At 44.4% G+C, this 22194-nt stretch overlaps 1 protein-coding gene across 2 annotated transcripts in view; it reads right to left on the bottom strand.

Annotated features, from left to right (window-relative positions):
• nlgn3a (neuroligin 3a) overlaps positions 1–22194 on the bottom strand; it is a 189173-nt gene that overhangs the window by 70467 nt on the left and 96512 nt on the right. For both annotated transcript variants that reach the window (XM_080774451.1, XM_080774450.1), the window contains one exon: positions 16961–17146. In XM_080774451.1, the coding sequence (XP_080630577.1) occupies positions 16961–17146 (186 nt within the window). The remainder of the gene's footprint in view (positions 1–16960; positions 17147–22194) is intronic.

A 22194-nucleotide genomic window follows, 5' to 3' on the forward strand; every position in this document is an offset into this window, starting at 1 on the left:
ACATAGAACAATGATATAGAATATATTGAAATATACTGTAGAAGAAATCAAAGTTTTCCTTACTGGATTTCTTTTTTCTTTTTTGTCTCAGAGTTAATCTCTCCTCTTGATCCTATACACGAACAAACGATTCATTGACGACGAAGGGAAAGAGAAGGGGGGACGGGGGGACGGTCTGCTTTCAAGGCCTGATGTGAAGCAAAGAAGAACAAACGTGTGCATATAGGATGAAGCAGGGACAGGCCACCCCGGATGCGCTGACGGAATGATATAGAAACGGAATAAAATGCAACAAAAACAACAACGACCCGAGAGGTGGACGGACGGAGGGAGGAGGAGGTCGGGGGGAAAAGGAGCTTGGATGAAAATTGGGCCAATCCACAGTGGAACAACGAGGAATAACGGGCAGGAGAGAGAGAGAGAGAGAGAGAGTGGGAGGGGGAGGGGAAAGGGGAAGGTATGAGAGGGAGGGGAGGTCAGCAGAAACGTGGAGATGGGTGGAGGAGGAGGAGGAGGAGGAGGAGAGATGAAGCCCCCAGTGCTCTCAGCTGTCAGCGCTTCCTCTGCAGGTGGGGCAGGATGTGTGCCAAGTCGCCCTCTCTCACACAGACACCCTTGCATCCCTCCATAATGGATGCTTTACTCTAGTGCCAGAGAGAGAGAGAGAGAGAGAGAGAGGGGGGGGGGGGGGGGGCAATGGGTTTTTGGAAAATAACTGAGGGGAAAGCGGGATGGAAGCTACAAAAAGTACCGCGGAGGAGTGCATTGGAGTCAATGCAGGCAGCCAGCCAGACGGACGGACAGGCAGACAGACTGCGCCACAAAATATTTTTTGTCCATTCAGAGGGAGGAAGCAGACAAGACGGTCTGGGAGCAATATGATGCGGTGATTGGCTTAATTGATTGCCAGGCTAATTGCATTATGGAACACAAGGGGGGTGCAGGCAGGCGGTTTGTGTGCGCACAGGAGCTGCAGTCGCTGGCCTTTCCCTCCATCACCACTGTCACTGTCAACCGTGGTTATAGGAAGCGTATGAATGGGCCCTCCTCGACCATGATTTATAAAGAATGATTCATCGACGTGCATCTACCTGAACTAATGAGTGGCGGGCTCCTATACGTCGGGGATTCTGGGCCATCGTCCGGATGACACATTCCGTAGTCGCGTCGTTCATCAAGCGCGATTAGATTGCAACGGTAATCTCGGCGATACATCACCAGATGTGTCTCTTATTGTTTTGTCTCCGGGAAATAGCGCTGAGACAGCTCCCGTGAGCACATGTCACTGGAGCGGGCGAGGCCCATGCATTCATACAGCTGTGTTTGTACTGTAACTACAGGTACTACTGTATATGCAACTCTCTGAGCTATTTCTCTCTCTCCGATATAGCCAATCCACAAGCTCATCTGCGGTGAGTTATGACCTTGTTATGACTATTTTTGGCGCATGTCACCGTCGCGCGACAAAGTATAAACAAGGCCTCTCTCTCGCCCTCCCTCTATCTCTCTCGCGCTGTGATCTGTTCTCTTAAACCCAGAGCTTCACGCTTTATGGACTCAACTGGCTGCTGCTGCACGCTAGAGACAGACTGATGGCTGTACTCTTTGAATGAACTGCCGTTGCTGTCGTCAAGCCATTCGTCAATTCTTCATTCCTCCACTCTTGGTGCCGCCAGGGGAGAGGTGGGGCTGGTTACCTCTGACGGACACCCCGGCTGGATATTATTTTCTGGAAGCTTATCCAACCACCCATCCATCCTTGCGGTATATTATATAGTCCCTTTTGTTTTGCCTTGTGGGGCCTTCGTTCCTGCTTTTTACCTCCTCCAGTCCCCCCATCTCTATTATACTTCCAATACCGTAGCTTGGGCATCATTTATCCTTTTTCCATTTAACAACAGTGAGTGGCAAAAAAATAGATAGAAAAATCACAGTTGTGTGCCATTGGGGAGGCTATAGTGCTCCTCAAAAAACAACCAACTATTCACTGCTTGTATCAGATGATTTACAATTTATTTCAAGTTGCAAAATGTGTTCTGCTCTCCAAAGTCAAAGGAAGGGCTGTGCTGACCCAATAAACAGAGTAAACATGTGTTAGGGGCGGGGGCGGAGCAGTCGCTATCAAAGCCAATGTTAAATGTTTACAACTTGGACGGGAGGATGAAGCGAAACTATCCTTCTGCTCATGAAGAGAGAACAGAGAGGAAAAACAACATGAGAGTTAGTTGCAGGAACAGTAATCAGGTGAACTAATTGTGTTCTCTCCGAATTTGATGTCGGCGAATAACAGGAACGCTAAATTGATGTGCTATAGCTCATACTAGTGAATCTCTCTTTGGTCTGTGTCTCGCTTGCCAACCACTGTGTTCTGTGTGTCTGACAAACATGAGAGTGAAATACGACTATTTGTGACTCTTTTTCAGAGACAGTCAAGGCAAGACTAATGTTCAGGAGAGGAGAAAAACTGTTTTTTTTCCTTCTTTATATCCTAAAGGAGGTAATAGCACAGGCAGACTCTTCACATACTAGAGCATGTCTGAAATAAATGTCAGAGCTGAAATCGAATGAAAAATTTATAAAATAGATGCTTAAACATGTAGCTAGGTGTAATGTTATAGAGTCCACAGAAGCCATATCTCTAAAACTGGTTGGTCAAACTGAACAACCAATATGTCAATTTGAAGCTATGGTTCCCTTCTTTCACGTGACATGAAAAAACGATAAAAATGATAAATGCCGACCGGCAACAGCGTGGAATAGATCAACTGCGATTTTGCAGCAGGACCAGTCCAGACTATATATAAATGGGTGCAATGCTGGACTCCTCATAGGCTCACACAAAAACAACGATTAGCTCATCTCTCAGTCAAGATCTAGTTACAGCTGGTGATGCACAACATTGAAATATGTGCTAATACGCGATTATTTCCATGTCATATCGACCGATACTGATAAAGCCAACGCTATACTGTAAATACACGTAATTTTGACGGATCACGATACTGATAATCCTATTGCATATTGCTATACAACGCTTCCACCAGTTCAAGTTTCTTAATTACGTGTACGTCAAAACATCAGCTTCTCGGATATTGTAGCAGCATAGTGACAGTGATAACAATGTACTAGGAAAAAAGGAGACTATGCTACTGTATATGCCAGTGGTTTTCAACCAGTGGTCCTTGAGGGGCTTCCAGGTGGTCCCCAACTAAATGATGGAGAGTCTGTAACCAAATCTGCATTACTTAATTTTCAAGAAGTCTATACACATTTAGAGAATGTAGAAGAATTGTTATTTTGATCAACATTTGCCTTTTATCTCTCCTATGGTACCAACGTCAATACAGAATGGAATTGTGGACAAAATATTATCCAACGATAACAAAATATTATTTCGTTTTTGGGTCTGAGAGGTTAAATGGTGGTCTGTGGCTCAAATGCTGAATATATAATGGACTTTGATATGAAAATAACACACACACAATATTGCTCAGAATAAAAAGCTGTTTGTATGTTTATATGCGATTCTGTGGAGGTGAGAGTGGCGTTCAAAGAGAAAGGTTGTCAGGTCTGTGATTGCAATATGTATTGCTTTTTACAGTAATTCTCTGTGGAATATGATGGAATATGAAGGCTAACGCTTTAACGCAAATTTGCACCTCCGCACCATGCATCTGCAGAGGAATGCTATAATTCGAGATGTCAGATCTGCAGATGGCTTATTACGATCGGTATTAAACAATAATTGTCTTGCTCCCTCCTAGCAAGACTCACGGGTCATTTGCAACTGTCACTTTCGGAGCCATTGAAATAATTCCACATGGCAGACATTGCCGCTTGTAGGTAAGGCTTTCACCCCCACCTAAACTGATATGAGGATGTTCCAATACTGATAACACATTTAACACATACAGATAAAAAGTAATTATCGATATGACGACCAATATCATGTCATGCATCCAATTCTGGACTACGGCAGTATTCTATGTAGTGGACTGGTATTGACAGTTGGGAAGTAAAGCACACTGTCTTGCTATACATGCTGGTTGCTGTTAGCAAATGACATAGTTCTGGAGAGAAGCGATAGCATGCGGTTATGAGGGCCCCGGAAATCTGGGGCTGTCACTGGTCCGAGGGAAGGCTATTCAAAGAGAGGAGATTGATTGAATGATTGAAAATGTTATTAACAGTTTGTTAGAGTAAGCACAGTTCGAGGAAAGCACAAGGTCTGCTAAGAGGATTGAGATACCCAGAATAGCACAATGGCTTGTTTACAATTATGGGATCCTCCATTTTCAATTCATCAGAACAGTCAATGACATACGAATATACAGTACTATATGCAAAAACATATTGCCATATTGGTCACTTGTGAAAAGTGTTTTTCTCTTTTTCCCTTTACAATAGGCGCTACAGTAGCTGTTAACAAAATAACTAGTCAGCGTAAACACACTCTATAGGAGCATTGTTGTTCCCTTCCGCCCACCCCCCCCACCCCCTAGTTTAATTATCGCTGTTGTCAATCGAGGTGGAAGAATATAGCACCTGACGAGCAGCGGTCCCCATTCTCTCATTGCTCATAGACTGCTTTCACACCCAGAGAAACGCTCAGACACCCTCCAGCAAACAACCACATCAAACCTCCCGATGCAGACATTCTGTTACCCTCAAACGCGCCAGGTAAGTTTACAGTGTCGAGTGGCTGAATGCCTTTGACACCTCAGAAATAGGGGCTGTTCAGTTCCCACAATTGTCCCTCGTCTTTCTCCATCACAGACCATTTGCACAACAATGCCGGCTGCACCCTTGTATAAATAACAACCCTGGGGCTGCTGTGTACCACGGCTATCGCCTCCTCGGGCCTCCTTCAGACTAGCAATGCTGTGGGGCTTTATTTGATGTGTGTGTGCTTCATAGACGATGGATGGGTGTGTGATGCCGAGGCCAGAAGCCTGAACTCAATGAAATGAAATTGACGCCGGCTGCTGCTGCTGCAGATAGATATGCATCTCGATTTCTGTATTGCGAACGCTGAGTATCCGTGACATTATGGAGTGAGAGTGCGAAGCCTTCAGGCTATGAGGAGAGGGATTCCCCTGGGACTCGCTCGCTGTGCGAGGATACACACAACTGGCACGCGCGAGCACAAGCGTACACGTGTGTCATTTTCAAAGGTCAAAGCCAGACGTAACATTACAGTTGAGGCAGTACTGTACGCTCGCACAGCCTTCATCCACGTGGCCCTTATGTCCTCCTTCTCTACTCTGTGAAATGGGGCAACGTTTAAAGAGCCCGCCTTTATTAGGGTTAGCCGGTATGTCAACATGCTGCAGGGGGAGCGAATGTGTGCCACACATGCTGGAGAATAACGGCATCCTAGGAGCCGTGCTGTAGTATCTGCTTGTCTTTCCCCCCACGGCTTCTGCATATTTATACAGTTATATATGTAAGGTATATATTATGATAAATGATTGTCAGAGCAGAGGTGAGCGGCTTCTGGCAACACGGCTGCGTCCAGACCTGTAACGATGATGGTATCAGAGTGATTGACGGAGGCAGATTGATTCAAGGCCTAATAAACGGTGTTGTCAGTCTTACTACTCCTCCTCTTCATGTCCGCGAGTTAGAGACACGCCAGGAGATGCACGGCAGACATTTTGCCTGATGGGACTAGACTGGTGCGTCAAAAAAAAACACTGACCATAAGCAGTGGTGGAAAAAGTACTAAGACGTTTTACTTAAGTAAAAGTATCAATCAAAATGTACTTGAGTAAAAGTGCAAACGTATTAGCATCAAAATGTCCTTAAAGTAGCTACCAAAAGTAAAAGTATACTCATTGTGCAGAATGTCCCATTTCATATACATTTATTTACCTCTGACGTTGATAATGAACGCTGACGAAGGCCACACAGGCCAAAACGTGTTCCTTATCAACGTCGGAGGTAAATAAATTCATATGAAAAGGACATAGGCCTACAATGAGTGCTGGCATTTTCTTCATTTCAACTTGTATATTCGAGCCTTGCACCGTAAGGACTTTGTTCTAACCTGGAGTGCTGCGGGTTGTCTGCCTCGGCAGTACTTTCTTAGTCCATTTCAAGTTTTCACATTTATAAAAAAGAGCTTTTGAAAATAGCCGATTTACAAGCTCACAACGCGACGTATTGTGATGAGCTTGTAGATCGGCTATTTTCAAATGGCCGAAATGTATAAAGAGTGGTTAATGTACGTTTTGTAATAATAATAAAAAAAACGAAGAAGTAACTAGTAACTAAAGTTTTCAAATAAATGTAGTGGAGTAAAAAGTACAATATTTGGATCTTAGATGTAGTGGAGTAGAAGTAAAAGCATTGGAAATTGGAAATACTTGTGTAAAGTACAAATACCTCAAAAGTGTACTTAAGTACAGTACTTTTAAGTAAATGTACTTTGTTACTTTCCACCACTGTCGATAAGTACGTCTGTGTGTCAAAGGAGAGGACCAACTCTGAATGCCATCGCATCACTAAATGTCACACAGCGCCAATGGGATTATTAAACAATCAGTAACAATACCCTTATCCAACTGTAGTTAGGATGGCGTGTTCTAAAAACAATAAATACAAAATAACTAAAATTGCGCCATAAAGGTCAGTGTTTTCAATGGTGTAATGCTCCATCCCAACGAATAGGAATATTCACATTTTAATGGTGGGTGGGTTGCTGGGTAGTATACGTTATGAATTGTGTAATGTGAATGTCGCAATTGAGTCTGGCGTAGAGGATTGCATCTTGTGCCAGAACATTTTCAGTAAATTTCAATAAATAGATTTAGATCTGCACTCTGCACCATTATTCATTCTATTTCATTGAAATAAATTACTCAGCGTGGTCTGAAATGTCCTTAATGTAGCATGCTGCCTAAAGCCTTCCGTATGAAAAGCTTGACTGATTATGTCCATTCGTCAGATTAACGCTCGTTTTGGTTGAACTCAGTGATTTTCCATGACTTTGACTTGGCATGTTCGTCAAGCCAGTCTGTGTCAAGTCAAACCACAGTAACACTTGGCTTCCGAATGATCAGAGTGTGGGTCCTAGGAAAGGAAGCGTTTCACTTTCGGTCAGAGAAATTCAAAATATTAGTGAAACCGATAAGAATGTTTAGTTTTCATTGTCGCTACATTTATAAATAGCAGTTCACATGCCTTCGTCACATCTAGCTTAAATAAAAATAATATTAATAATCTTAACAATAATAATAATAATAATAACAAGGCTTCCCATCATGCGCCTGTATCCCAACATGCCTTGCACTGTGTTGATGTGCGTGTCACGTGATCGGCCATAGCCATATTAACGCTTCTGAAGAGAAATAGACTATTTAATAGTCTAAATGTTTGACTATTTGCTATAGGGGAGGGGTACTATTGGCGAAATTAAAGTAAATAAAAGAATGCAATCACATTGAAGGTGGTGATTGTTTTGGCGCACATTTTTGTCCCGGTTCGAATGTAAATTACAAGAGGTTCATTGTCCATATTATAACATCCCCTGGCCTCCACACATGTAGGGTAAATTGTCTTTGAGTAGCACTAGAAAAGCACTCTACCAAACGAATTTGGCATTACAGCTTATGGGTGCTTTTAGAAATCGCTATGCTCTTTCCCAAATGTGTGTGGCCAAAATAGCAATTTGGGGGGAAAGCGTGCCAACGCGCCCACGGCCGCACCACCAGGCACAAATAACGGAGTCGGTATAATGCATGTAGTTGTAGTGCGACCCCAAAATACCATTTAGGGACAGAGCAAGCTGCCCTGCCCGTAATTTACGGGCACCGGCTAATGGCAGCGGGTATGGCACTGACGAAATTAGGGCCCATAGGGCTCTATTTGCGTCCATGCTAAACCCCTGATCCCTAAACTAGTTTGCCTTTTTGTTTTACTATTTTGAAAAACATTAGCCAATCTACAAGCTCACAACGTGTCGATGTAGATTGGCTATTTTAAATATTTTAAATATTCTAAATAGTAAAAAAAGGCAAAGTAGTTTAGGGATAAGGGGTTTAGCATGGACAAAAATAGAGCCCATAGTGTTTAGCCAATTATTTGGGGACCCACTTGCAATACCCTTAATTGCATCCACCCAGTGGGCCACAGGTTTAGAACCACACAGTTGACAGTACTTCAGCCGCGTGTGGCCTGCTACGAGGGACACTGATTGTGGCAATAATGACATTACACGGTCGGATGCCGTTTCTCACCCAATCAACTTTAGAAAAGGCACTACTGTGTACATCCGCTCGCACTATACTGAAATAACAAGACGGCATGCGTCATCAGTCAAGCCGGGGGCAGGAAATCAAGCATTGTGACGCCCGAGGCCGTGAGGTCTGATTTGTACAGTAATAATGCCTCCACTTTCTTCTTCTTCTATAGTGGCCATGAGCTCTTTTGACGTCCTCATTCCCTGCACTGCCATTGAAAAAACATCTTTAACCACTTGAATACTGACCGGGGTCCTTCCCACCGTCGTCAGTATTACTAGGTTCTTCCCGGCAGGTTTTAATCACTGATTAGCCTTGCTAATTCTACTGCTTTGCTACTGAAAAGAAGTGTCCAGCAGAGGAACTCTGAACAGAATGAACATATGTGACCAGATTTGACTGAGAGCCTGCCATCGTACAACCTCCAGCTTTTCAACAGATAACTGAAATTATACATTTTATATCCAAAATTAGTTAATAGCATGGGCAGCCTCTTCACATACTAGAGCATGTCTGAAATAAATATCAGATCTGGAATCGACATGTATGAAATATGAAATAAATGCTTAAACATGTAGCTAGGTGTAATGTTAGATACCACAGAAGTGAACCTTTCAAGCCTGTTTTCTGCAAGACATTACCCTATAAGCCATATTGTAGGCCACGGTGCTGCGTTACTATTTGCCTATAGGCCATAGCTCTTTAGTCGACTGGTAACGTACTGTGCGTTTGGAATGGGGAACCCGGGTTCACCTCCCGGCAGAGGCTACAATATCACCAAAACTGGTGGGTCAAACTGAACAACCAATATCTCTATTTGAAGCTATGATTCTCTGCTTTCATATGACATGAAGAAACTAAATTTCTAAAAAATCCGATGGCAGTCCCTCAGTCAAATCTTGACACATATAACACCTTGGCAAGTTTTCTGTTTCTGAGAATGCACTGAATGGGCTATAATATTATGCAGACAGAATAACTCTTAGCTTCTTACTTCCGAGCTTCATTCCCTACTTTCTTCACAGGTGTTACCGAATACCGATGATACTAATTAAGGCTCTGTTCGATTTAGTGTGGTTCTCAAACGTTTTATTTTCTAGGACCCCCATAACTGTAGACCCCCATAACCCCCAAAACTGTACACTCTCAGAGTTACACACCCGTACGGGGCCATTTGGAAGCCACTCAAGGACACTGTGAAACCCACTGGTGTAGCAGAGTGTTTCCAGTGAGCCAACATGCAGCATCCTGACTCTGTTTGACCAGAATGGAACAGAGCCTTCATTAGTATCATCTGTAACACCTGTGAAGGAAGTAGGGAAGGGGCCCATGTTCTTTCCAAAATGGCACGTGTGCATAGAGCCTATTGCCAATGGCAGGACAGGACATGACAATCAACTTTAGAAAAGGCACTACTGTGTACATCCGATCGCACTATACTGAAATCACATCCTTTTCTAAGACGCCATGCGTCATCAGTCAAGCCGGGGGCAGGAAATCAAACAGTGTGACGCCCGAGGCCGTGAGGTCTGATTTGTACATTGTGTTTTTTTGCCAAACAGTTATAATGCCTGCACTTTCTTCTTCTTAGTCAGTGGCCATGAGCTCTTTTGCCGTCCTCATTCCCTGCACTGCCATTGAAAAAACATCTTTAACCACTTGAATACTGACCGGGATCCTTCCCACGGTCGTCAGTACTACTTTAGGATCTTTTCCTGAAGGTTTTCTGAAAATCTACAGTATGTTTTCTATAATGGCACATCTGTACCAGCTCTGACGGTGTGATAAACATCGCTCCCAGAAAGAAGAAGAACGTGAAGAACCATTTCCAGGTCCCAACCCTACTGCTATTTTGGCAGAATGTTTGGGCTGGAATAGGGGCCGTTAATACGGCCCGACGGCGTGGAACAAACTTCCATTGTACCTTCGACAGGCAGCCTCTGTAGACATTTTTAAAGCGCAGCTCAAGACCTATACTTCTTTTAAATTCCTTGTTATTCATGTCCTCACTGTATTGCATTACTGCTATTATTATAATGTTTTATGCCTTGGCTTTCTTTTTTTCGCCATTGCTCTGTAAAGCACTTTGAGCAAATTGAGCTGCATTTCATATCATGAAAGGTGCTATACAAATAAAGTTTTATTATTAATATAATTATTATTATGAATAGTTCATGTGATAAACCCCAGTGTCCCAGATTATGATATTTTGTTAAATTGCTAAAATACAGCAGCGATGCGGTACACAGGGCTTAAAATGGTTAGCGCAGGTTCAAAACCGACAGGGCTTTGTCAGATTGCCCTCCATTGTGCTCGGGGTGTCTTGTGTTTTTGCGAGGCAGCGAGTGCCTCGCATTACAACAGCCTCGGGTTCCTCATTGCTTTTTCTGTAATAAAACCCAGGCATTTAGCATGCACATTTACGGTCCTCAATAACCCAGAAGTCTTAATAAAAATGAAAGCTGACATGAGCATGAGGGATCTTCCACAGTGGCTGTCTTTAATGTCCGAGCCGTTCCATTAAAAGGGGGGCACTTCCTCAGAAGGAGAGCTTTTAGCTTGATTACTTACAGGAAGAGAGGGAGAGAGAGAGCGGAAAAAAGAGAAAGAAACCAAACGACCTTCACAGCCTCCCCGACTAGCTCTTTGTGTGTGTGTGTGTGTGTGTGTGTGTGTGTGTGTGTGTGTGTGTGTGTGTGTGTGTGTGTGTGCACGCACCCACATAGTGACAGACACTAGCAAACAAACAGTATATGCAGAACACATATGCAAACATAATATATGAATGCTGTGCACATACACACACACACACACACACACACACACACACAGTATCTGACATGCACACACAATGGCTGCCAAGGTGTTTGCGTGCAGTGCTTTTCTCTGGGCTTTGTTTACTCTGCCTTACTATTTGGCTATGCTGTACATTTTTGGAGAACTTAACTGTGTAAATATATTTTTATACTGTCACTATAATGCACCAACCGTGCCAAGACAAACACGTACTGTATAAATGGTAAATGGTGCATTTATATAGGGCCTTTATCTAAAGCGCTTTACATAGATTGTGCATTACATTCAACCATTCGCAGACACACATTCATACACTGATGACGGCAGAAACCATGCAAGGCACCGACCAGCACATCAGGAGCAATTAGGGGTTCAGTGTCTTGCTCAAGGACACTTCGACACTGACTCTGGGGGAGCCGGGTTCGAACTGGCAACCTTGCGGTTACCATCCAGCCACTCTACCCTTGAGCCACATATAGGCAAACAGACAGTAAACTGACAACGTAAAGAGAAGTCAGTGTCTTGCCATGGCCTTATCGGTTTCTTTAATATTCAAAGACCTTATCTTTGTTTCACGTCATAACGATTATTAGAGTGAAAAGCAATGCAGATCTGCATGTTAAGTTAGTGCCTGCATGGGCGATGCCAGATAGATGATTATATGCACGCGGTTGTCTAATGTCCTCGCTTCTGACCTTCTTTACCCATTTGAAGCCAGAGAGAGAGAGAGAGAGAGAGATGTTCCCTCACACAACTGTTGAAACCCAGTTAATAGGCTGGATGTGCTGCTGGGAGAGACTACGCTTTAATGACCATTCTGCTTTTCAAAGTCTTGGATGTGCCGCTATAGATGACTTGCTGCCGTCACCCAGCAGACAAGTCGGCCATTTTATTAACGGCAGCACAGCACTCTGCAGAGGGGTTATGAGGGACAGAGAGAGAGAGAGAGAGAGAGGAGGGTGGGGAGAGAGAGAGAGAGAGAGTCTTGTTGGTCTGTGAAGGCAGCAGACAGATGGATATGCAGCAGGGTGAGATTAGATGGAGAGAGGGCAGAGCACGGGGCCAGGCGTTCTCTCAGATCTTGCCCACGCCACAGAAGAATACCTGCCCGGGCGGACGGGAGGGCTTCTTTGATGGATATAACCCATGAAGACCCGAGACCATGCAGATTCTACTAAATGTCTTCTACATATTTCTAAATCAGTGGTTGCTCAAACCTTTTCATGTCAACCCCCCCTTCCCCAACAGAATGATACGTATTTGGCCAAATATGTTGTTCCAGTTGACCGGGGGGGGTCAACTGGAACAACATATTTGGCCCCCTCCCCCCTCCCCTCAGAAGAAATATGTTGTTCCAGTTGACCCCCCCCCCCCCCTCCCCTCCCATATGTTGTTCCAGTTGACCCCCCCCCCCCTCCCCTCAGAAGAAAAGATTTTAGTTGAAAACGTTCGCCGGGAAATTATATATATTCAAAGATTTGCATTTTCCACGATCTTTCAAAAATGGCAGATCTACAAGCTAGATTTTTCAACGTCTAAAGTTTAAATTAATGGTTGAAAGTGTTTAAAAGCTCTTCATAAGGTGACACGGATGCGTTCCAGGACTTAATGGGATAACCTGTGAGACTGGAAGGCCCGTGGCACCGCCCACACGGACACTCCGCCAAGGCCAGGCCAGAAGCAGGCAATCAGGGAAGAGCGGGGGGGTGGGGGAGGGGGGGGGGGGTGTGGTTCTTGCTGTGGGGCAGGGATGACATAGGAGGTCTCAGCTTATTGCTTCAGGAGGAGGTTGTCGTCACTCTGCCACCAAACTGGTTACTCACATTTTTACCAGTGGCTTGAAAAGCACTGGTCTATGATTACCCAAGCATGACAACTTCGACACGGGAGTTGACATATCGTCATACTGACGCGTAGTTCTGATTGGCTGCCTTCCTACGAAACCCATAGGGGGGGACGCAACCAGACGTTTAATGCCATAGTCAAAACGGTCGCAGCAAAGCAGAGCAGCAGAGCACTCCGGAGCACACCTGCTGATTTACAGAACAGTAACACATTCGGAACCCCACCCATTTGTATTTCCATCAGAGCTTATTGTTATAAAAGGGTCCTTTGGTTCCATTTGTAGTAGGCTAAGGCTACACTGTCAATTACAGAGTCACCTCGACACATCCTGTTGTTAAGTTAAAAGCAATAACTGATCAATTATCAGTTAATTACCAGTGGCTGCCTTATATCTCCAGAATTGTGCTATGAAATGTTAATATTTTATAAAATAAAATAAAAGCACAACCTCTACACTTTGGTGTCAAGCAGGTGGCGCTGAATGAGTTAACACGCTTCCTGCCATTACCGTAGATCAGCAATTAATGAATACCACGCTTAGATCAACGGCAATTGGTCTTTTATAGTGCTTCTGCTCGATCAAGTCGTAATGCTACCCACGTTAGCATTGGCCTGCTAGCTGGTGTCAATAACACTGGAGCACGCCATCTTGATCACTGCACGCACCTGCACCCACTCTATCCGTTTCTTTCAATCACATTTATCTCTAATTCCTTGTCCCAGATGGCATTTCTTGTCAAAACAAGGTTTATTCCAAGGCCCATAGCTGACACTGTGATGGTAGCGATGATGCTGCCAGTGCCCCGATGGGTAGACCGGAAGTGATATAGGGCCGAAACGTATATAGGGCTGAAGTGATCAATGTATGTTTTGTAATACCACAATCTAAATCTACAAAGTAGCTATAGTAACTGAAGTTGTCAAACAATTGCAGTAGCGTAAAAGTACAATATCTGCCTCTGAGATGTATAGTGGAGAACTAGGTCTATTGGAAATTTAGTAAAGTACAAATACCTCAACATTGTACTTAAATACATGTACTTATAGATACTTTCCACCACTGAGCATCTTAGAGCTCTGTGAAGAGTTGTTGCCACTCCGCCACCAAAGCGTCTTGAAAGGGGAGCCTCCGTCAGATGGAGAGAGTCTAGATACTGACTGCAGGCAGTGCAGTGTGTGTGTGTGGTGATGATGACAGTGTGTGTACAGTGGCAGTACGAGTACACTCATTAAATACACAGACACACCAGGGGAGCTCCGGAACAGTGTCAATGACGACTCCCTTATCTTGCACCTGGACCTCATTATCCCCGCGTCTTGAGCGGCATGCAGGGTGAAAGGCAATGTATACAGTATGCGCGCGCACGCTCGTGCACATTTTTCGTCTGCATCATATCTAATCCCATGAATTGGAACAGACTGCATTCCGTGTGACACCGCTGCTTGTCTGTCTATCCCCCCCCCCCCCCCCCCCCACTGCTGCTGTGTGTGTGTGTGTACAGTACGTGCCACAGCAACGTTCCATTTATATTCATAGGCAAAATCAGAAACGGTTGTTTTCGACGTTGGTCGAAAACAAAAGCCGCATTGTTGACACTCTTGTTTCCTGCCTTGATTTCCTTTCGGAGTGCAAAGTAGGAAAGTCAATAAAAGGCGATTTCCTTGGATGCAACAGCTTTACACGGATAGGAAATCGCTACAGAAATCCATGATTACACACCGCCCGAAACCAGGTGTGCCCGCGCCACGGTTTATAATTCATTTGATTATGGATTTTTACTTCAATCTTCACCTCTCCATTGGATTCGGGGCACTTTTGATTTCTCTACCTTGTTTAGAGAGTGTTGTCTTGGCAACAGAGCAACAGCAGATTTCAAGTCTCGCTACTGAGACGGCATGGGGAGGGAGCGGCAGATTCAAGGTTGCAAAGGCATGGTGTGCGAGAGGAGGAAGAAAAAAGCAGAGAGACATTTCCTCTCCGGTCGCCTGTGGCCCACTTCAGTCCTAAATTTCATAATTACCAGAATCTGTACTCGGAGAGAGAGAGAGAGTACCGTGTGTGTTGAAATCAGACTGCCATTGGTTATGTTCGCAGCGAGAGTCCCGGTGTGATAGAAGGCTTCCTGTTTCAATTTCCTAGGATGCTGCAAGTTTTACAAGGGATCTTTTTTTATCCCATCAGCGGGGCATACATTTACATTCAGGGGGTGGGGGGGGAAACACACTCCCTCGGTAATATCCAATTTACTGGGAGGGAGAAGAGATGGTTTCACTGGCAGTATAATAACATGCTACGTGAAGCGTGGCATTATGGAGTGTGAATAAAAAAGGCATTTGTGTTTAAAAAAAGAAAGAAAAAGAAATCAATCCAAAAGCAGTCATCAGTCATCAGAGGAAATCAAGGCAATTAGTAACACTTTAATGCAAATTGGAGGACGCCAGCACTTGGCAAATCCACAGAATTGTAATGGGAATCAACACCGAGGAGCTCAAATGACCTCTTTCAAATGCATGGTGGTCTCCTAATCAAAATTCCCAGAATCCAGGGGATTCTAGTTCGCCTAGAGACGAGGGTGGGGTGGGGTGGGGGGGGCACAATTATCCCTGTTAATAGTTTCCTGACTGCGGTGTCGCCTACATGACTAACCCTCTAATGCGAGAGTGATTCCCTTAATGCCGTTCCAGCCATGCCAACTGCTGTTGCCTTAACGCCAAACATGTGCGTCCAAATCAACATGTTGGCGGCTCGTTAACAATCACAGTTTATATGGTGGACAAGTGTGGTCCTCATTTGGAGCATTAGCACCACATTGTAGAAACCAGGCAGGGTATCTAACAGGAGCTCCCCTCCCCATATCCTAATATCCGATGTATGCCATGTATGCGACACTATCAATTAGAGGCAAAAACGGATTGCCGGCCTTAAAACGGATGGATGAATATACGAGCGCCTGTAATACTTCTCAGTAAATGATGATGCCGTGTCCATTTGGCTCCGTGGGGTGCAGTTTGGAAACCTGACGATGGTTTATGGGAGCCGCGCGGCAAATGGCCGTCTCCTCCGTGTGTTTGGGCATCAGTATGGACATATCCTCTCAGAGCTCTCACACACACGCCGGAGCGGCAGGGCTCCGTCTTCTTAATGCCCGCCGCGCATTAAGGAGGGACATGAGCATGAGGGATGAATGCCGCATGTCCAGGTTAAACCCGCATTGCTGTATTTAGTATTAAGGACATGGCCGTCGTGGGCAGTAAATCATCATGGAGTGGCATTAGGCTAGCCGGAGGATAAACAACATTGCTCATGATGGGTGTGTGTGCGTTTGTGTGTGTGTGTGTGTGTGTGGGGGGGGGGGGGATATGTTCCATTAAGCATGACAGTGGATGCTACTAAAACGTTCCCCAGGTACAGCATGTCCTCTTTTATCATCCTTACAAAACAAAAGCTTTTGGCACAGCAACATTCGCCATGCTTAATGCAGTATTATGTGCCAATGCCACGTACAGCGACACGCACACGCGCACACACATGCGCGCGCACACACACACACACACACACACACACACACACACACACACACACACACACACACACAGCCTTAAAAGTTGCCGCAGATACTCTCAAGTTAGTTACGGGAGCAGGCAATCATGGCCATTTAATTTGCAACACCTGTTCTTAAATCATCCTGCATGGCGCGCTATACAATTGCATGAATCATCCGATATCCCTCTCCATCGCCTACGCACATACTGTACAATAGCAACGCTCTGGGGTGGCTGTAGGGGCTGCAACAACAAATCATTAAACCTGTACCCGGTGGCGTGCTTGTAAATCAACTGTTTCTACACAATATCCTTGTGAGACAATACATTAATTCCGGCTAGTAAATCCAGAAGTGATTCATCATTCATTGATCAACCGATCAATAATTATGAAAAAATATATTTGCCAAAAATCACACTGGAATACTCGCTAAGACGACCCATCGATAGTTGGCAGCCCTAGGTGGTGTGTCATGGCTGTTAGTTGGCAACCCTACTGTAGGGGCATGGGGTGTCATGGCTGTTTCCCTTACCTTCAGAGTGGTGGGAGAGGGTGAGCAGGCTGACACAGGAAGCTCCGATGCCCGAGCCGAACACAGTGATGCGGTTGGAGTCTCCTCCGAAGAAGCCGATGTTCTCGCTGATCCAGCGCAGGGCCTGGATCTGGTCCAGGAGCCCATAGTTCCCCTTGGCGGCCTGGTCGCCCGTACTCAGAAACCCTATATGACACACACACACACACAAATCATTGAGGAAAGTTTATGCATGTACTCTTAATTTCCAGCCATTAAAAAAAAAAAAAAACATAATAAAATAATTTGGTGACCCCCCGATGGGTCGCGGCCCCCAGGTTGAGAACCCCTGAACTAGTTCCTTAAAGCCCGAGCAGGAGCATGTATATTATTATTATTATTATTATTATTATTATTATTATTATTATTATTATTATTAACGGGAGCGGTGGGGGATAAATTACTCAAATATTTGACTTAAGTACAAGTATCAATACTGCAATTTAGAAGTACTCTGTACAGAGGTATTTTTTTTTCAAAATGTTCCAAAAGTAGAAAGTAGGCCTACTCATCATTATGCAGAATGTCCCAAATCTTTTGAAAACAAGCCCACAATGTGTGGCGATGCATTGTAGTTCGGCTATCTTCAAATGGATAATCAAAATCTACAGAGTAACTAGTAACTAAAGTTTTCAAATAAATGTAGCGGAGTTATAGTACAATATTTGAATCCGAGTTGTAGTGGAGTAGAAGTAAAAGTATTGTAAATACTCAAGTAAAGTACAAATACCTCAAAGTTTTACTTTAGTACATATTACTTAAGTAAATGTATTTAGTTTCTTTCCATTCTGGTACATTAAGTACATTTTATTTTAACGCCAATAATTTTACTCGAGTACATTTTGAATTTCCAGGCTTGAATTCTGGACTTTACTTAGGTCTAAGTAAAAAGTAATAGTAATCACACCCGTGTGAAGTGAGGGGTGCTCTTATCATCATACATCATCTCATTCTGGCCAATCACAATTTGCGTCCTCACTTTTGTTTCCAATGTTTGTGGAAAGCTGGGCGTAGGAAAAGTGTGTACTTTTTCCACCACTGCATGTTCATCATCATCACCTTTTATTTATACTCGGAAATACAGTTGAGGGCAAGCCCTCATTTTCAATGTAGCCGAGGTTACAATACACAAAATACAGTCAAAAAACAATACATCAAACAACATTATAAATCAGGATAAATAACAAAGGAACTTTATACAGAACAACCATCAGTAAAATAGATCAGCAGGAGCAATCACAAAAATGTTCTGGAGCATTCCTTTGAACTGACAGAAGGATGGCAGGGAGCTCAGTTTGAAAGAGTTTTGGAGTTCATTCCACGAAGTTTGGCCATTGACAGGAAAGGCTGTCTTGCCCAACTCCGTCTGGGCCTGAGGAACCTTGAGCCTTAAGAAATCACTAGAGAGGGTCTGATAGGTGCTATTGTTCAGTTCCATCATGGAACAAATCTATTCAGGGAGCATACAAGCAATGGCTTTATGTTAGAGTGCACCTGGAAGCAGGGCACTCCACTTCAGCACCATGGACAGAGATCTTCAGTACGGTTTACAGAGACCAGAGCTCTTCAGGACCACGGACAGAGACTTTTCAAAAAGCAGGCCGAGGCAGGCGCTGATTGACAAGCAGTATTATCACTCCTATAGACGTCATCGTGTATCTGTGACAAATGGCCTCATCACCATCTCCTGACAGGTTTTACTGAAACACCTCGGCATCGTCTATAAAAAACACCTTTGCACCTTCTAAAAATCCTCTCACCCAGACTCCCACACTTCCTCCCTGCAAGAGCAGTGTTTCCAGTGCACAATGATTACTTCTAACCGCATTTCGGGGCTGAATGGCTGTTACAAAGATCTGTATCTGTGCAGGAAAGGAATAGCCTATTTAATTGCTAGATCCATTTAAACTACCTCAGCTGACAAGTCTGCCGGCAGTTTGTCTCACTTTAAGCTTGCTGTAGTGTATAGTCTGTCTGTCAGGGGTGTGTGTGTATGTGTGACATTTTTTTGATAGACAAAAGGGATAGGCTTGACATGGGAGGAGGAACAAGAGCTCCCTTGTTTAGAAACACAACAGCTAATAATGATGATAACATGCCAGGAAGTGTTAAGTGGATAAAGGACTTTATCGGAATCGGTGGTCTGGCATGTTTAGCCCATTGACTACAGCTCACGGAGCCATTTTCTAAAGCATACCATGTTTCTTTTCTCTCTCTCTCTCTTTTTGTTAAGTAGGCCATTCCCCAAGGCTCCATCTTGGGCCATATTCTTTTCAACGTTTATGTGTTAGCACTCAGCTGTGTCATCAGAAATCACAAAATTGATTTTCATATAGTTATGCTGATGACACCCACTTATAGATTCCTGTATCCCCAGATGGTTTTTCAGCTGCGTTGACACCTTGGTGAAGTGTATTTCTGACATGCATGTCATTGGGGGCCCGGAGAGAGAATGGCAATCTCTTTGCATTCGACACCCAAAAACCAGGTCAAAAACCCTTGTGTCATTATTGACGCATGGGAATGTCATTGTGACATTTTAAAATAACAAGAAATTATATTTTTTAACATTTAAGGAGCATTGCTCTGTAGTACCGGCGTTCTCTCTCTCCTGAAGATTAAAGCATCAGTAGCAAGTTGTCTGTCTGGCTTTGGAAATTGTTGGCACTCTGCAGTAATATCAAGTATACCTTATTATATCATCGTTATCAATGCAATACCAATGGCACCGGTGGTGGAAGTAAACTAAGTTCATTGCTCAAGTACTGTACTTGAGTATTATTATTATTATTATTATTATTATTATATGTTAAGCTACCCAGCAACACATTCATTAATTAAAATCATCCCTCGACCTTTCCAGGTGCAATGTTAAAATGATGAACACATGAATGCATTACTGAGTACAATCCAATATGATTATTAAAATGATATTCCTGCACACTACTTTTGCAGATTACTCGCATAAAAGGTTTTGAAAACGAGATTTACTTCATTCACCACCGACCGACTGGTGACCTGACGAAGGCCGCAGAGATGTTGTTTGTTTACAGCTCAATTAATTAATATTTTCGGGAGCATTAAGATGGCGTGGGAACCTTCTGACTCTTTACAGTATTATCTATTCTGATCCAGAACAAATCCAAATAGCCCACTTGTGGATATACGTGCACCTCTTGACCACACACACACACACACGCACGCATGTGCGCACACACACACACACACACACACACACACACACACACACACACACACACACACACAACATAGAAACCGACACACACATACGCACCCACGTATTATATTGTCAATACACAGCCTGCTGGAGTCCCCGCAGTTTTATTTTCGATTCGTTTTTTCTCCCCTCCCACATATTACCTGCAGGCCGCCGTAATTTATATTTATGTTATCTGTAACATAAATGGCTTTCGAGGCAACCTTCTTTACAGCCGCAGAACAATCAGGCCGGCCGGGGACAGCGTCGGTAAATTCCTGACGTATTAAAGGACAGCACGCGGCGGTTGTTGGTAAAAATAGAGGGTGTGCGTGTGACCACATGTCATCTGAACCCTTATGGGAAATCAATGCGCCGCAGCCTCCCCAGGTGATCACACATCATCAGGTGTATTGACCTGCCCGCCGCCGTCATGATGCTGAGCGCCATGCACTATGAAAACGCTATGAGAGGGGGGAGGGAGAGAGAGAGAGAGAGAGATGAGAGACAGGGCTGTCAGCGATTATGAAATTTGACTAACTGTCAAAACGACTAACTGTCGCTCAAAATTACTGTTGTGTTTAATAACTTTATACAAACTGGAAATGTATTATCTATTATCTACAAATCTATTATCTGAAATATTTGCGATTAGACGACGATGTAATATTTGTGACCAATTAAGGCAGTGAGCTATAGGAGTCAGGCAGACAGCTAGTCAGAGAGAGAGAGCGGTGTCTGAACCTTATTAATTTCATTCAAGGACTCCCGGTTTGACATCCATTAGGCCCTCCTTTTGATACTCAAATCTATGCTATTACGTCCACAGTGACAGTGACTCAAAAGGCTCTGTAACTCAGTGCATGTGTACAGAATGAGTTACAGAGCCATTAACTCCCCATGGGGTTCCCTGGACCCCAACTTGAGAACCAGTTAGAGAGAGAGAGAGAGAGAGAGAGAGAGAGAGAGGGAGAGATTCAAGGGATTAATACAATGTGGGGAATCATGGCCTTATTATGTCCTATCTCATTACATGTCCTATCAGTGTGACTCTGCAAGGTGGATCATGTTACAATTCCCCGCGTCCCTCTCTGACACCACTACTGTACGTCATAGGGTCTCGCACTCTGAACATAATACAGGACTGTACATCCGCCATGCATTCTCCCAGCTGTACACGCAATGCCATCTCCCATGGATCCACACACTCGCCTGTGTAATCTCCGTCTAGTTGACGTCTGTGCCCTGGACAGTACAGAGCCTCTCTTGGGGACATCAGGGCTCATGATGTTAACACGCCAGCCCCAGCACTGAATGATGGCTGAATCGTCGGAGTCACACAAATAGATCAAAGGCGAAAAACCCATGAGGGGTCCCCACGGCGGACTCGGTGTCCATCAAACCCTTGAATGTGGACACGAGGTGACACCTCAGAGACACGCGCCTTCAATCCAAGAACTCTCCTCCCCTCCTCCCGTCCTCCCTTCTCTTTAGCAGCCTGCCATTTCAGAGGCCGTATACGTGGCTGTGTCTGTGTAGTATAGCTGCCTGTTCAATAATGCCGCGCTTGCTCACTGTCTCTCCCCATCGTTTCCCCCCTCGTCCATTTCATGGTCTGCGGCGCTGCGTAATGAGAAGCGATGTGAGTGTATCCGTCCCTGGGGAGGACCACGCATGCTTTTGGGGATATCAACAATGCAAAGAGAGACGGAGCAGACTCTCTCCCCACAATGAGCTTTTGATTAAGGTCAGTGTGGCGACACTCTCGGCTTAGATAAACCCTGATTAGAAATCAGCTGGCAAATTAGCCGCTTTATACGGCGGCTGTTTGCGAAGAGTGCACCACGCGCTCACGTCCGTCTGTGTGCGCGCGTCCTCCGATTTACTCGTCGAGCAGCATGCTGTGCGCCAGAGGTATAGACACACAACGGCCATCTCGCCCCCCGAGACACCTCCCCGGCCGCGTTTGCAGCCACAT

The sequence above is a fragment of the Protomyctophum bolini genome (assembly GCF_963924005.1).
Source record: "Protomyctophum bolini genome assembly, chromosome: 10".
Classification (NCBI taxonomy): Eukaryota; Metazoa; Chordata; class Actinopteri; order Myctophiformes; family Myctophidae; genus Protomyctophum; species Protomyctophum bolini.